The sequence below is a fragment of the Gymnodraco acuticeps genome, unplaced genomic scaffold (assembly GCF_902827175.1).
Source record: "Gymnodraco acuticeps unplaced genomic scaffold, fGymAcu1.1, whole genome shotgun sequence".
Taxonomy (NCBI): Eukaryota; Metazoa; Chordata; class Actinopteri; order Perciformes; family Bathydraconidae; genus Gymnodraco; species Gymnodraco acuticeps.
Genome location: NW_022990042.1, coordinates 3194129 through 3211946, shown reverse-complemented (window position 1 = coordinate 3211946; position 17818 = coordinate 3194129). Strand labels below are relative to the sequence as shown.

General features: G+C 38.3%; 1 protein-coding gene across 2 annotated transcripts; it reads right to left on the bottom strand.

Moving 5' to 3' along the window:
* Positions 1–45: 45 nt before the first annotated feature.
* Positions 46–17141, bottom strand: LOC117545518 (sentrin-specific protease 5-like). 2 transcript variants are annotated; one of them, XM_034215333.1, is made up of 11 exons: positions 14045–14250; positions 8345–8473; positions 7471–8252; positions 7258–7363; positions 6395–6542; positions 6247–6294; positions 3686–3763; positions 3456–3593; positions 3254–3338; positions 3072–3122; positions 46–631 (listed from the first exon to the last, which is right to left on the bottom strand). In XM_034215333.1, the coding sequence occupies exons 3-9, from the start codon at positions 7700–7702 to the stop codon at positions 3255–3257; spliced, it is 834 nt and encodes a 277-aa protein (XP_034071224.1). In that variant the 5' UTR covers positions 7703–8252; positions 8345–8473; positions 14045–14250; the 3' UTR covers positions 46–631; positions 3072–3122; position 3254. The 2 variants fall into 2 exon arrangements, with proteins under 2 accessions (XP_034071224.1, XP_034071223.1); XM_034215332.1 differs by lacking the exon at positions 14045–14250 and adding an exon at positions 16949–17141 and having other exon boundaries at positions 7471–8473.
* Between the last annotated feature and the right edge of the window lie 677 nt (positions 17142–17818).

Sequence of the window (17818 nt, the reverse complement as noted above, 5' to 3'; positions counted from 1 at the left end):
ATGCAGACACAGACACAGACTGTACAAATAATAAAATACATTTTGTGACATTTTTCGAAATTGTGCTTTATTTTAACTGTATGATCTTTTTATTTCCATTATTAAAACAAACAAAAACGGTTTTTTTAAATGAATAAAATACATATCCTTCATTCAGTCACCTGTGTCTAATGGCTGAAACAGGCACAATTACACTTATAAAGTGTACAGAATCTTGATCAGAAAACACACTTTTTTTTTTATAAGACAGGCCGAACATTAAGGCTCTGTTGGTGCAGTGTAGATGTTTAAACTCCAATCCATGGTCTAACAGGAACATGAATTTCTTCTTGAATACCATGCCTGAATAAATATTGATCACATAAAAACAGTAATCATAAAAACATTACAACACTCACAGCGCTGAAGGGCTGCAGTACAGCGGATACTGAGGCCCTCAAAGTGTGGGCTGCTTATTTCCTACCCTTTTCCGATATTATCAGTGAAAAGGGTAAACACAACTGTCTGATCGTGGTCAGCCCTGTTCATGGAGCGCACAGTCACAGAGCTCTTTGTAGATCCTCTTGCGTATCTTTGGTATGTCCTTCTGTGAAAACTGCTGAGGTTTTTCCAGAGCGAGGCGTCTAGAGTACTGTGAAGGAGAATATAATGAGTTCAATACCACGATTATGGAAATTAAGCTCAGCGCAAGTTCAACCAGGAAGACCGTCTTTAGTCATTCATCTACTATTTCTATGTTACTACTCTCTCTCCTCTCAATAAGTGTCACTCCCCAGCTTAACCAATCGCTTTGCTCTATTCCCACAAGCCTATCATAGCGCTCTGCTAAACCTTTTAAATCTGCTCTCCCCCCTCCGATAGTTGTCATTTCAGGTGACTCGGCGCAACCCTCCTCCGCTCCTTTCCACCTCCTGTCCCTCTGAATCCAGGATCAAGCTAAGCCACTCCCCTTCAGACCGACCCCAACTATCCATTCACCACCACCAGGGTCTAGACCCCGGGGGGTTTCATCGGATCGGTTCTCCCCTCCCGAATGATACTCCTGCACAACGGGGCCTAATCGCCAAAACTCCATTACATTCATTTGTGTATTCCTGGCAATAAATATGTATTATTACATCAAAACCGTCTCTCCTGATTGAAGTAATGTAGTATACTCAAATAAATAGTTAGGGTGTTTAGAAGAGGTGTAGCATAAGATACTTATCCATAGTCAGGAGAAAATGTCACCACGTGTGGAACCCAAGCAATGAACTGCTGTGGATGGGGGCGACGCAGAACATATTTTACCCAACTAATGGAAAGACCCATTAAAAAAAACCCGATATCAGTTTGAGTGTACGCTACATTTAGAATATTTTCACTGCTTTACCTTGCAATGAAGGATCCCTTTCTAACAGGCAACTGAAGCTGTTTAGATATCCATCTAAAATATCTTCAAAGTTACTAGACTTCATTGGAAAAAACACTTATTTAACCTTGCAAAATATGCAACTTGCTAGTCTATAGCTGCTTTAATTGGTTAGTTAGTTTGGGTACTGTGAGACTTTTGTGAATCCAAACTAACCATTTAAAAACACAAAAATCACACAATAACACACAAAATCCAAACCAATAAAGGCAGTGATAGACCACAAAATGCCTTGTTTTATCAAAGTAAAAATACTCTTTTTGTAAATTGAGTTTAGTGGCTTTGAAGAGAGCATTGATAAACCTAATAGCTTCATTTCCTGGTCTGAAAAATAGGCTATAGAGCTGTCTGAAGACGAAGTAAAATGGTGATATATTCTCAATAGTGTACACTTAAACTGATGGATTTGTGTATACCTTTTGTTGCTTCCCCCTCCACATCAGTACATTATTTAGCTTCCTGTTGACGCTTCTTACTGTTTCTCCAAACGGGTGTGCCGTCCACCATCTAGTGTAGGTAATACACCGACTATGGATAAGAACTAGGGATGCACCGAAAATTATCGGCCGAAAATGGTTAAAAAGGCCCTTTCGGCTTTCGGCCGAAAGGGTTTTAGCACCGAAAAAATATCACCGAATGTCAGAACAGGCTTACATTGGTAACCTAACGTGTTGTTGTGATGACGTAATAAAGACGCGGCGACCATGCTCGCGGCTGGCTCACAGGGGGGGGGGACATTGACCTTTATCATCGAGATTGCCCTGAGCCTTTAACAAATCGTATTAAATAATCTGATGACAGACTGTAAACAGAATAGCTGAAATTTTAACAAACTAAATAACTCAGTTTCCTCTAATCATTAACCCATGTTTGTATAATGTAGTTAACTCCGTGTGTTGCTGCTAGCATACATAACACCTGACGTGGAAACGTTACTCGTGATGGAGCTACATAGCTGCTAGAAAGACAGTCGAACCCGGTACATTCCTCCGTCTGCATGCGGTGCACTTTTGCTAAATGTTTAGACAAATTGCTCGTGCTTACATGCTAAACTCTTATTGCACTTATGGTAACAAGTATTCTCCACATCGAGACGGGTAAAGTTTAACCACACCTCGAAGCGCGTTCTCTCCGCCATCTCCGCAGTGTGCTCCGCTGCATGTAGCAGCTGCGTGTGTGTAAACTGCCCCGCCCCCTCGCACACAGACGGGGGAGAGAGATCTCGTCTGATCGAAAATACATCATAGACGCATTTGTTGTCTTTGCATATTAGAAACGAGTTGGCGACACTAAGACTGCGATATAATGTTTTTTAGCAATAATACATGACATATATAAATGTACTGTATGCATTCAAAAGTGCTGAATAAATGTTTTATGGACCCATAATAGTGATTATTATTTAAGTTAAGTTTTGCCATAATCATGTCTATTTCCATAATCAGGTAGCTGAACAACATTGGTAAAAAATGTATACATTATATATATATATTTCTATTAATCATTTTCGGCATTCGGTTTTCGGCCAACTGTTTCCTATTTTCGGTATCGGTTTCGGCCACGAATTTCCCATTCGGTGCACCCCTAATAAGAACCTCATACAACCCCAAGCTTCAAACTATCTGCACTATCCCTTTTTGCCAAATAAACATGCTCGTACCTCCAAGACAAAAACTCCGCAGTCATTTTCATTGGTCTGCTGTGGGATTATCTGTAAAGGACAGCAGGGGGAGACAAGACATCACATGAGCTCTGTTTTATGCATTTGTGAGATGACCTTATGTATATTATCATTATTTATATTATCATTATCAATAACCTTACACCATCAAAGGAACATACCTCATCGTACGACACAGCCCAAACCACTTTCAAAATCAGTTTGCTTCCTCTCCCTTGCTTCCACCATCAAGTATTTCAGGATGTTCTATAATAAGCAAAACATAAAGAAACACTTTAAAATGTCTCACTGGATAAGAACTAAGCGCAGGAGAAGCAACTGCGTTTTTTAAAGTAGATTGTTAGACAAGAAACATGAGGTTACCCTGGCGACCTTCTGCAGTGCGTTCCCCTGAGAGTCGTAAAGGCAGATCTTTTTGTTTGCTATGTCGGCCGTCACCAGACACCAGTGAACCTCCAGGTGGATGGGCACCAAAAGCAAGCTCTTGGAAAACAAGTCCACCTGCGCAGGAAAGATTAAAGCCACTCTGATTTATCTTCTTTTTGTTCCAGCATAATTTTATCATGCAGACTTTAAAGTTATTTTTTCCCAACCTGCTTCGTCCATCTCTTAACACCGTCGTATCCTTTAGTCATGAGCTGCCTGTGGAAGAAGCTGTTCAGAAAATGGACCTAAGAGTTGGGATGAAAAGAAGATACAAAATAATAATAATAATTACAATAATTAAAGACTGTGGAAATGAATGTCAATCAATCAATCAATCAATGTTTATTTATATAGCCCAATATCACAAATGTTTCATTTGTCTCAGTGGACTTCACAGTTTGTACAGAATATCAGTATGACAATACGACACCCTCTGTCCTTAGACCCTCACATCGTACAAGGAAAAACTTCCGGAGAAAACCCACAGTTTAAAGGGGAACATGGGAGAAACCTCAGGGAGAGCAACAGAGGAGGGATCCCTCTCCCAGGACGGACAGACGTGCAATAGATGCCGTGTGTACATTGAAGAGATAATACATTTTACAGCATATAGACCGAATGTTTGGAAATGCATGTGTGTATAATAGGAAGATGAATCCATGAGGATGTCAGCTACAATCCTGTGGGAGCCATCAGGGAAGTAGTATGATGAGAGTCAGGCAGGACCACAGTGATAGGTTCAGCCACGACTCGAAGTCCAGGACTCAAATCCAGTGCTCAGGATAGAGGATCCAGGACACAGGACTAAGGATCCAGGACTCAGGATGCAGGACTCCGGATCCAGGACTCAGGATGCAGGACACATGATTCAGGACACAGGACCGCAGCAACAGGATCAGAGCTTTTGACTAATGCTTTGTAGTCTAGTAACAGTACTTTCAAAAGTTACTAAGAAATGGTCGGATAAAGCAGGATTAAGCGGTTCGACTAATAGTTGCTCAATTTCAATACCATAAGTCAGAACAAGGTCGAGAGTGTGATTATAGCAGTGGGTTGGTTTATTTACACTCTGACAAAAACCAACATAATCTAATATAGAGTTAAATGCAACAGTAAGGCTATTTTATCATCGTCAACATGAATATTAAAGTCACCTACGATAATTACTTTATCTGTTTTAAGAACCAAAGTTGATAAAAACTCAGAGAATTCTGTTAAGAATTCTGAATAAGGTCCTGGTGCACGGTACACTGTAACAAATAAGATTGGCTGCAAAGTTTTCCAGGTCGGATGCGTAAGACTAAAAACGAGACTTTCAAAGGAGGTATAATTTAATTTTGGTTTAGTATGATAAGTAAACTTGAGTCAAAGATTGCTGCAACTCCACCTCCTCGGCCCACGCCTCGGGCAATATGAGTATTGATATGGCTGGGTGGAGTGGCCTCATTTATGCTGACATATTCTTCATGTCTCAACCAAGTTTCAGTGAGACAACATCAGAGGCGCGGGAAGGTATTTTGAGTGGGGGTGCTGAGGTGCTGTCCGATGTGCTAATTACGCACCAACGGGGGGGGGGGTGGGGGGGGGGGGGGGGGCAAAACCACACGCACACACAGTGGCATAACAATGGACTCCAGTGAACACTATTACGGCACTATAAAGCACACACAAAAGCACTAGCACACACACACACACACACTACAAAGATGTAAAATATTATTTTACCAACAATGTGGAATTTATTGGCTACATATTACACAGATTATGCACGGCTACAGCAGCTATAACCATAAAATAATAATTAAAATACCACAAAATTGATATTGATACATATAAAGATTATGCACATGATTTAGCAGATTTAGCGTTTGTAGAGAGAACAAATTCCGAGATACGTTTTCGCGCCATGTCAGTTACTTGTGTTGTTGTGCGTCAGGTTAAAAGTAGCCGACTAAACACTAACAAAAAACTCTAGCGCACTCGATATGGTTTCTCCAAAATGACCTAGCCCACCTTTAATATTGGGTATTTTATTGGGTTCGGGATTCCTATGAATGACTGCCCAGGAGAGAGCACAGAGAAGCGTGTAAGACAGCGACTCCGCCTCCTAGTCTCAACTCCAGAATGTGTATTTATACTAGTCAGAAATTCAAACATAGTGGGTACGCTTGAAATAAAACGTGTCTGAAAGCACTTTCAAAGTATTTACTGCACAGTTTGGATAGAGAAATAGCGCAATTCTGGGAATTATGGGCAAGTATTAACTAACTAAAGGAACCTTACAACAATTCAGGAAATCCCTTATATCTAGTGGTTGTATGGCAATAGTTGCCATAACGATGACAAGTCTTCAAGAAGTCACAGCATTTGACCAGCAAATAGTCCCAAATATAACCTTGTAAAACAATAACTGTCGTTTTATATAAACTGTGAGCTTTGGAGGTGCTGCTTGGCAGATATTGTTACTTTTGAACAGAAATAATTCCCCTGTTCACAGTCTTCAGCTAAGCTAACGGTAGCTAAACTAGCTTAGTGTTTAGCACACAGACATGGCAGTAGTATCAATCCTTTCATCCAACTTTCTGGAAGAATTTATAATACCATAACTGGTAAAGAATATGTATTTTAACACTGGAAATATTTTTAAAAACCTTGGCAGGTAAAAACTTCAGCAAGCTGGTGTTCCAATTATATTTAAAAAAGGAAAAAACATGTAGGTAGAATTTACCTTGTGATGCGCGGATTCCATAATCAACTCTCCATACATGTTCATGACCTTGAAGAGACAAAACATTGAACATTCAGGCTTCTCTTCTTTACAGAAAATGTTCTTCTCAGAATCAGCATGAGAAACCTAAGGTGTGTGAGATGCTGACCTGGTCGTTGAGCCAGTTCTGATCGGCCAGTGTGGACAAGTCCTCCAGAGTCAGCGTGTGTTTCTTGTAGAGCACCTGGAAGCAGGGGACGGGCTCCTGAAACATCACATCTTGGTATTTGGTCACTTCTTGGAAGACTATATTTTTCCTGCACAGAGAAAAAGACAATATATAATTGGTCCAGAGATGAAGGTCGTTATAGACTCCATTCTGAATGCTCCACTTCCAAATACCTTGTAACAAAGCATGTCATTTTCTGCCACTAGGGGTGTTTCAATCAAAGTAATAACAAAAAAGAGTTCGGTCATTGAAGTCATCTAGTCCCAGTTGAGAACAGGACTCCTTCAGTGTTCAATATTCAGGAGGTATTTCTCGGGAGACGAATCATCCATAGAACTCTCCCAAAAAAACTCATAAAAACACTAAATTCAGTGTTTATACAGCAGACACATGGAGAGGCGGAGCGATTGCAAGACAATAGCTAAGCTTTGTCTATCTTGTTTCTTTGATAACTCAACTAAATGAATAACTTAAGTTAATATAAGAGTTTTCCTGGTGAACACAGACCAGAGGAGCTATAAGCTAAATGCTAACGGGCAAAGATATAACAAACGAATTGTTAAATGTGGATAAAAACTGGTTTATAAAGGTTTCAGGAAGATAACAACAGCGTTGACGTTAGCGACTAGTTGATAACTCATGAAGACAAATGCTACATATTATCCATTATGACAAAATGGAGCAGTATGGCAACTAAAAAGTACTGCTATCAAGTCAATAGATTTTCATCCAACAAGCAGAGAGAACCACCGATTCGGAGTTATTTAAGACGGTCCGATTCAGAGTCCTTCACAAAGATTTACCTGCCGCTGAAATCCGTGTTGAACTTCCTCTTCAGATGTCTCAACACGTCTCTCTTTTGTAATGGGATGAAACTACCATATATTCTGTAGAAGTCCTCAAGAAATTCTAGAGAAACATGGAAACATAGTCATCTTAAAAGCAGCTAAAAACTGAAAATGTTAACAAAACATATTGACACAATATTGATTAAAGTAAATATAAAAGTAATGTACCTTGGATGTCTTTTGCCAGCAGTCTGACGTCAGTTGGAGGAGACTTAATGCTGATGCCATTATTCGTGTGTCTGTTTGGAATCTGATTCTGACCTGGAGCCACAGAAGTCAAATGATGCGGAGTAGATGGGACGCCAGCCTCTAGCCTTTGAGCCTGAACCAATGTCCTTTCTTTATTTAAATGTGAGTTCAACCCACATGCATCACTTTCTGTATTCAACACGGGTTCCATCGTTTGAGAAAGTGTTAAAGGGTCTGTAACTTTACTGAGTTGTTCCAAAGCTTCTGTTTTCTGAGATAGCAAAGTTTGACTCGTGTTACCCTCAGAAACATTTGTGTCCTTGACCTGGTTCTGCAAAGAACTGGATGGATTTAACGTTTCTGACGGACTGAGAGATTCACTAAGCGACAGCAGGCCAATCTTTCCCTCTGGTCGTTACCTCTGAAGCTCCAGTGTCACACACCTGAGAGCCGATGCTATGTCTGAATCTTCGAGCTTTGGTGTGTGATTGGTTGGGACTTTGTTTTCCTCTGGCTGTGTCTTCACACTGAGTAAAGGGCTGGAGGTGATCCTGTGAGCTCTTTTCTTTGCTCCGAAAAAGCATTTCTCCCTCCTCTTCCTCCATATCCAAAGCTGTAATTTAGAGTACACGTGTTTCTTGGCTCGTATAGGAAGGGGAGAAATTCCCTTGACTAAAGACAGGAATCCCTTTTTCCTCTTGAGGCATTTTGCTTCGCTCCGTGGGCCGGGTGTTCGCTGCATCTGGGAGAGATTGGTCAGACTGAAAGACGGAGGATCACATGAGAGTTGTTGGTATCCCGTCAGATCGCTCATATGCAACACTGCTGAAGTACTGACTAGGCCATGAATTACCGTCTCTTTAACACTGATTCAGATTGAGATCCACGTTCTTCTGATACTTTAGATCCTCACCCACACCATGACAGCTCTCTCTCCTTGTATTTCATTCTGCTTTCAGTAGCATCTCAAGTAGAATGTCAGCTGCAATACAGAATGAACATGTTATTATAGAAGGTTTCACATGGGTTTTTTCTGACTTATGATCAGGTTTATTGGTATGCATGAAGGTTATGGATGGGTAATGTAGTAGTTACATAGGCAGTGGTGAAATGTAACTAATTACCCGATTACTGTACATACAGCTGTGTATTGGTAACAATGTTGCAAAAATCCTGATACAGGGGTTACAGTATGATTCAATAGATTGTGTTACCAAAAGCAAACTGGCATGGTGTATAAACACTATCAAATGCTTAAAAAAATGTAAATGTAAAATAACATAAATGTTTCATGAAATATGAACAGTTAGATCTGCATTTGCTTTTATCACAGTATCATCAAACTCTTTTTTGAAAGTACAGATCAGCATTTGATACAGTGTTATAGAAAATAAAAAAGATATAACAACACATCATATTGCAGTACTCAGGTGTATGAACATGTTCTTACACCACTGGTACTTAGGTTACTTTTGAAATATTCGAGCCTACCTTTTAGTATTTTCAAGTTCTATTTATGTCATTGTGTTTTTTTAAGTAAGAAATACTGCACAGGGTTCATACACTTTTTCACCAATAATTTCAATGACTTTTCCATGACTTCTCCATGACCTTTACCTCATTTTCCATGACCAAAACAATTACTCTCTCTGAAAAAATGTTTTATTTTAACATGATAAGTTGGAAAATAAAGTCTGCATATGAAACATGTTGTGCCTATCTAAAACAAATCCAATAGTAGGCTTACTAGCTCCTACACTAGAGGGCGTGATTGTAAAAAATCTCTCACCAACAAAATACCTCGACAGTTAAATGCATTTTACGTTTTCATTACTATACCATACAGTATTTCTTATCGTTATAGTATTACTATATCGGCAGTTAGATAACATATAAATTATATTTGAGGCAACTTTAGTTATATTTCCATCAGTTTTCCAAATCTTTGGGAAAAATATTGTTTTCCAATAACTTTTCCAGGGCCTGGAATTTGCATTTTGAATTTCCATGACTTTTCCAGGTTTTTTAATGACCGTAGGAAGCCTGACTGTAATTGTACTGCAACACATTGGCAACACATTCGGGCCGCTACCCAACACATACAGTATATATATATATATATATATATATACTGACAGTAGCCATTATGCTGCACCTTTCACTCTTGAGTACATTTTACCAATAAAAGGGTAGGAATGGAGGATTTTTACTTTAATTGTAGTATTTATATATTGCCTACAGCAACCTTGGAGACCGTGGTAAATTTGGTTTTATATTGGACGTTGGATATTCGACACATTCGAAAAATCTATTTAACACTGGCTTCGATGGACGAATTTTTGTCAAATCAACTTTGATGTGTTAATACAAGGCCTGCCTATATAACACAAAGCTTCTTTTGTCAAAAAACCCACCTTTTGATTTTATACTATTTTTTTAACATTAAAAAATGCTATAAATCTATTATGCGGCTTGGCCTTTTCACCTACACATGTCAAAACACATCTGATGAACTCAGCTAACTGCCCTACACTTAACACAAAGCTTTTTTTTTCAAAAAACCCACCTTTTTATTTTATACTATTTTTTTAATGTTAAAAAATGCTATAAATCTATTATGCGGCTTGGCTTTCCATGAACACATCCAATGAACAAAGAAAAGTACCCGATCTGCATGAGAAAAAGCCAACACTCTGATTGTTAAAATGTTCCTCATCATCAAAATTGGTAACAGTTCTTTGTTTTTGTCTTTTTGACCATGTTGCAATATAGGACATATACAGTGTTTTCAACTGTCAGTTAAAAATATCCTCTTGCCTACTATTTCTGAAGTCCTTATATTGTATGGAAGCGATTTAGTATAATATCCGGATTATTGTCGTCCTGAGGTGCCTTTCTGTTGGCATATCCTTGAAAATGCCTACATAATAATACAAAAAAAAGTAACTTTCATTACTATGGCCTGTGTCAACCTTTGGTTGTTTTATGTGAAGATGTATATTTAGCCATTTTAAGTCATTTAAAGAATTCCATGTAGCCTAATCACCTTCAAAAATGTTAAGATTTAAATATAAGGGCTGTCAAACTAAATCAAATCTGAAAATGTGCTCAAAGAGCCTGTATCAGCACAATGCTACCTGTCAGGGGTACTTGGTCGAATTTTGCTACCTAGCGCTACTGAGCATGCGCACGCACTGAGCACCCCAAGCCCATGATCGAGAAGTGCTACCAAGCCCATCGAGAAGTGCTACCTGAGGCAGAGGTGGAGTTCTTAGCGCTGGAGGTGAGTAGTACTTTGAACATATATATTTATTTTATTGTGCTCTTTCGTTCGATGTGTAAGGGGGTACATTTAGTGTCCCTCCTCAAAGACGGAGGCGAACGAACGAGACAAAAAGGATTGTGCGTCTTGCTCCTGTGGGTCGCGGAGGTACAGCAGGGGGGGGCGCGGGAAGAAATTGTAAACAAACACTGCTCGAAAACAAATTTACAAAATGGAGACGTTTTTAACACAGCCGTCAGTTAAAAGTGGATGAGCCTACGACAAGCCTTGCAGCAACTAAGCCCAAATCAAGAAAGTATGAAGAGTCATAGATTTCCCTTGGCTTCACATCTAACGTGGTGGGGAGGAACGACCAGTGTGTGTCCTCTGTCTCAAAATCTTAGCAGTAGCGACCATGAAACCAAACAAGATGAAACGTCACTTGGAGACCAAGTTCTCAATTTCAAGAAATTTGAATTTAAAAATCTATTTTTCACTTTTGTTCATGTGTAATCCATAATAAAATATAAAATGATAGTTGGATCTTTGTATCTTCTTATTGTTAGCAAAGAAAATGTAATGTTTTTACAACAATTAATCCTACCAATATAGATGGGAACCGGGTTGGGGGGTCCCGAAAATATTTCCAATACCCAAGGGGGTCCCGACTGAAAAAGTTTGGGAACCACTGGATTAAGGTATTCCGTGTGTTTTTTCTGACTCCATTGATTGATATAAGGAATTATTTTGTTAGAATGATAATGAAAGTCTAGCTATAAGTTGTCCCCCCCCCCCCCGACATCCCGCCGAAGGAAAAAAATAAATAAATTCTGCACAAACAGCAATTTCTTATTATAACAATGTAATGTAAGTGAAAGAGAAACTTACATTTCTCTATTTCATAAGTCCTTCATTAGAACATTTGAATAACAGATGAAAATCAATCAATGCACACAATTCTGCTCAAAACAGTATAAGTTACACTATATACTTAAAAGTGGCAAAAAATATATACAATCATATATATATAAAAAATGTAACAAGAGCAGAGATACAATAATATAAAATATTAAGAATAATATACAACTACAATATAGAATAAATATTATAAATAGCACACATGTAAAAACACACTAAAGAAAATCTACACTATTACACTACTATAACAACAGAAAACACAAGCTAAAACTAAAACCTCACCTTTCTGGCCTTCCTTGATGCAAAATCATCAATAATGTCATCATACGAAATCTGCTCCCCTATTGAGTGATTGATACTGATGAGGGCAATAATATTACAAATACCACTGGGGAACCGTGAATGCTACTACTGTTGGGTTTAATTGACACATGTCTACAGGGCCGGCTCTAGCCCTTTTGCTGCCCTAGGCAAGATTGAGTTAGGCGCCCCCCAAAGTTTGATGAACTCCATAGAGTGTAAAGGTGCTCATAAATTAAAGGATATTTAACATGAAATTAACTCTTAACTATGGAAATAAAAGTGCTTCTAAGGACATTTTAAATGCAGGAATGTGTATTGGAGATTAGAAAGAAATCAGAAAGCATTAGTCGTTGGAATAACCTGTTGTTAAAGGAACACTTTGTTAAAGGAGCAGAAGTAGTTACATAAAAAGATAGGATACATATGCACCTTCACAAAATTACACTATGCTGATATTGTGCAAAATATATTATTGTTATTAAAACATATTCTGGACAAAAAATGACAAATCTGTGATTTTTTTTAACATGTTGTCATTTAAATTATGCACAAAAAAATCATATCACCAATATGAAATGTTCAATTTGTTTTTCTTTGTAGACCCAGTGTGACTCATGTGGAAGGTGGTTCCATGACATGTGCCTAACAGCAACCCAGATGGCACATGTTCCAAAAGAACTGGCACAATGGCAATGTACCCTGTGCGATAACCAATAAATCTATTTGATTTCCTGTTCATATGTAAATATTTCACATCGTTGTAAGTTGTATTTATTTATGTAAAAAGTACACATAAATCAAGTATAGCCTGCCTACATTTTTTGTATGCTAACTTGTATAATATATAGTTCACAGGTATGTTTTGATATCGGTAGGTGAAAATGTCAAGCCGCATAATAGATTTATAGCATTTTTTAACATTAAAAAAATAGTATAAAATCAAAAGGTGGGTTTTTTGGGGAAAAAAAGCTTTGTGTTAAGTGTAGGGCAGTTAGCTGAGTTCATCAGATGTGTTTTGACATGTGTAGGTGAAAGGTTCAAGCCGCATTATAGATTTATAGCATTTTTTAACATTAAAAAAATAGTATAAAATCAAAAGGTGCGTTTTTTGGGGGAAAAAAGCTTTGTGTTAAGTCTAGGGCAGTTAGCTGAGTTCATCAGATGTGTTTTGACATGGGTAGGTGAAAAGGTCAAGCCGCATAATAGATTTATAGCATTTTTTAACATTACAAAAATAGTAAAAAAAGCTTTGTGTTAAGTGTAGGGCAGTTAGCTGAGTTCATCAGATGTATTTTGACATGGGTAGGTGAAAAGGCGAAGCCGCATAATAGATTTATAGCATTTTTTAACATTAAAAAAATAGTATAAAATCAAAGGGTGGGTTTTTTTGAAAAAAAAAGCTTTGTGTTAAGTGTAGGGCAGTTAGCTGAGTTCATCAGATGTGTTATGACATGTGTAGGTGAAAAGGCCAAGCCGCAGAATAGATTTATAGCATTTTTTAACATTAAAAAAATAGTATAAAATCAAAAGGTGGGTTTTTTGACAAAAGAAGCTTTGTGTTATATAGGCAGGCCTTGTATTAACACATCAAAGTTGGTTTGACAAAAATGCGTCCATCGAAGCCAGTGTTAAATAGATTTTTCGAATGTGTCGAATATCCAACGTCCAATATAAAACCAAATTTACCACGGTACTTTGGAGCTTCATTGCAACAACAAAAATGTAAAAAAAAAAAATCCTGGTTGCTAGAGCAACAGTTATTTGTACACACTTTAGTAGGATCTGAAATCTGGCAAATATGTGGAGATACACGATGCATTTCCAATGGTTGTCAAAGCTTTGCATAGCAGTTCAGGTAATCTGTCAGTTGCACAAGCCTAACATATATATGTATATATTTGATTTCCTCCTGAATTTGACACCACACAAGACTCAGTTTTCCCTGTCAGGTGTGGTTTCTTCTTGATATGAGGATTTTTAAAGGAAATACACTGGCTAAAGAAGCTAACACAGCTAGGTTTACTGACACAACAACAAATGGTGAGCCGCTAGCTAAACATGCTGCCTTACCGTTACTGCCTCGTGTGCCTCTCTGAAACTCTGGAGAAGGATTAATTAATGTCTGTAAAGAGATACCATATATACTTGTTTGTGAATGAAAGTAGTTTTAATTTTACACAAAAAAATTAGCTGTTTCATCACCTTTAAACATAGAGCGCACTTCCATGAGTGTTTACAATCTAGTCCACACTGGCAGTCGCGTGGGCAAACGTGTCACTCCTGCGTAGACCAATCACATTCTTCCTTTTCTTCTTCTCTCGCTTTGCTGGCGGATCAAAAATTACTTTGACAACCGTACCGCCACCTACTGTACACCACTGGTGAACTTCATGGTTTGTAATTATTCTCATCAACCTTGAGTCAAGTAATAATTCCTCTCTGGTAGCTCTTGGTGTGTTCCCAGCACCAACATCAGATTGCTGTTTTGCTCATTTGTCATTTAACTTTTATCTTTTGTTTTATACTTGGCCTTACGACAGTCTTTCTTCTCTGACATCATTACCAAAAACAAAAACAATGCACCTGCCTTGTTTGCTACCGTCGACAGACTAACTAACCCCCCAGTGTCAGTAGCCTCTGAACTTCTATCCACCAAGGCGTGCAATGATTTTGCCTCCTTCTTCACTGACAAAATTCAGAAAATCAGACAAGCAGTCAGTGCCTCTGCATCAGGTACAGCAAATGTGTTGTCTCTGTGTCCACTTAAAATCAATTCAAACACCATGACACAATTCCATCAGATTAATGATAAAAACCTAGAGGACATTATATAACTTCTGAAATCCTCCTCCTGCTGCCTTGATATTATTCCAACAGGATTTTTCAAAGATGTTTTGCCTTGCATGGCCTCAGATCTACTTCATATAGTAAACAAATCTCTTCACTCAGGTATTTTTCCACAGGCCCTGAAAACTGCAGTCATTAAAACCGCTCCTAAAAAAGAATAATCTAGATGCTTCAGTAATGAACAATTACAGGCCCATATAAAACCTGCCATTTCTAGGTAAAATCATTGAAAAAGTTGTTTTTCAACAGTTGAGTAATTTCTTGCATTTAAATAGGTTGTTTTCGATGTGTTCCAGTCATGCTTTCGTCCAAACCACATGCACTGAGACTGCTCTTGTAAAGGTCTTCAATGACACCCACTTAAACACAGACAGTGGCAGAACTTCAGTGTTAGTATTATTAGATCTCAGTGCTGCATTTGACACTGTGGACCACAACATATTACTAGACCGACTAGAAAAACTGGGGTGGGACTTTCGGAAACAGTTCTAAATTGGTTTGAATCCTACTTAAAGGACAGAAAAAACGTTGTTTCTATAGGTAAATACACATCTGAGTTGACAAATATGACATGTGGGGTACCTCAAGGCTCCATCTTGGGGCCTCTTCTCTTTAACATCTACATGCTACCACTGGCTCAGATAATGAAAATCAACAAAATAAGTTACCATAGCTATGCGGATGACACACACATTTACGTAACAATTTCACCAGGAGACTATGCTCCAATTCAAACACTGAGTAAGTGCATTGAACAAATCAATGACTGGATGTGTCAGAACTTTCTCCAATTAAACAAAGATAAAACTGAGGTGATGGTTTTTGGAGCCAAGGCAGAACGTAATAAAAGTTAGCACTGAGCTTCAGTCTGCAATGTTCAAAACAACAGATAAAGCCAGAAATCTAGGTGTAGTCATGGACTCTGACCTGAGTTTCAACAGTCACATTAAAAACAGTTACTAAATCAGCCTACTATCACCTAAAGAATATATCTAGGATTAAAAGACTAATGTCACAGCAGGATTTGGAAAAACTTGTCCATGCTTTTATCCTCAGTAGACTGGACTACTGTAATGGTGTCTTTGCAGGTCTCACTAAAAAATCTATTAGAAAGCTGCAGCTGATTCAGAACGCTGCTGCTCGAGTCCTCACTAACACTAAGAAGTGGATCACATCACTCCTGTTCTGAAATCTTTACACTGGCTTCCTGTGTGTCAAAGAATAGATTTCAAAATACTGCTGCTGGTTTATAAAGCTTTGAATGGTTTAGGCCCAAAATACATTTCTGACCTCCTGCTAATTATGAACCATCCAGATCTCTCAGGTCTTCAGGGACTGGTCAGCTTTCTATCCCCAGAGTCAGAACTAAACATGGTAAAGCAGCGTTCAGTTATAATGCTCCAAATATCTGGAACAAACTCCCAGAAACCTGCAGGTCCGCTGCAACTCTGACTACTTTTAAATCCAGACTAAAGACTTTCTTTTTGTCGCTGCTTTTAATTGAACTATTCACATCTTAGACTGCACTGTAACTTTTATCCATGTATTTTGTTTTTTCATGTATTTTTTTCCCTTTTAATGTTTATTTTATTATCTTTTCTTTTTAATGACTGATTTTAAATGCCATTTTCTTAATGTCTTTCGTTTTTTGTAAAGCACTTTGAATTGCCTTGTGTTGAAAGGTGCTATATAAATAAACTTGCCTTGCCTTGCCTTATACATGTTCTAATGAAATAGGATATGTTTCCACATTTATTTAGCTCCACAGCTCCCCATTTTGTACTTTCCATTTCCCATTACAGACATAATGGCATTTCATCCTGTGTGGATCCAATTTGAGACTAGTATTGATTTTTTCTTCACTTAACATTTCTTATCAGTTCTTTGTGATGACTCACTTCTGAAGTTTGTGAAACCCCCATTTCTTAGTGTACTTTTTTGTAAGATTATTAGTACACATATTCCCTTTAACCCCTTTTAGAAATGTTAAACTGAGGGATATAAAAGCCTCTGTTTGTTCTTGTCTGTGTGCATTTGAGATAATGGTAATAACTATTCTCAGGTACATACTTGTTTTATCTCCTTCTTCATCAATTTGCCATTCATTTTCTGTTCTAAGATACTCACGTCTGTCTTTATTTTTGGAAGAGGGGGTACTCTCAGTGCAATGGATCTGGTGAACTCTGAGCCCTCCATTCCATAATTATATCCTTGCTCTTTCTTCTTTCCCTTGTCCACACTCATGGAAATTGGAATGTTCCTAACAAAACGGTTACATTTTCTTTGTAAGTTTTCCTTCTCAAATCCTTTTAAACCTGACCAGCATGCAACTCAGAGTTTCTCCCTTTATAACTCCACTTGGTCTCTCTTGCTTAATCGTGGTTGACCTGCCTTAACTTTTGTGGGTTTTTCCAAACTGGGGCCGTGCCAGCAGCCATTTGTATGTATACACTAACTATCGGTACCTCACACAACCCCATTCCAAAACATCCAACTATCCCTTCAATGTATGAGCCCAAAGTCCAAGGCGTGCACAGGATGTGGACGAGTACATCCTTTGCACAGCTACATCCGATTATCTGTAGGTTTTGACCCCGATTCAGTTCCCTAAAAGCGGATCTTTTACTAGTAATACTTTAATCATTATTTCCGATAAGTAGCCTGTTCCTGACCTGGAGTGTAGACCCCTTGTGCAAACGGTGAAACACAGAGCAAATATGTGGGTGTAGCAGTGAGTGTCCCTCAACTATGTCCCTCTTGTTGGCAAATATCCTCTTCACTGAAGTGTCATTGAAGTCATTGGGTCCTTGCTGTCTGCTGGTTACACAATACGGGTGTTTGTCTGAACATGAATCTCTTCACACATTATTATTTCATTCACGAAACATTGGTGTTGAATCTGCACAGCCTACTAATGGAAATCCAAGATAGTGTGCGATATTTCTACATATCTCGCCATAGTATATATATAGACATTTTTATTGATTGGGATAAACC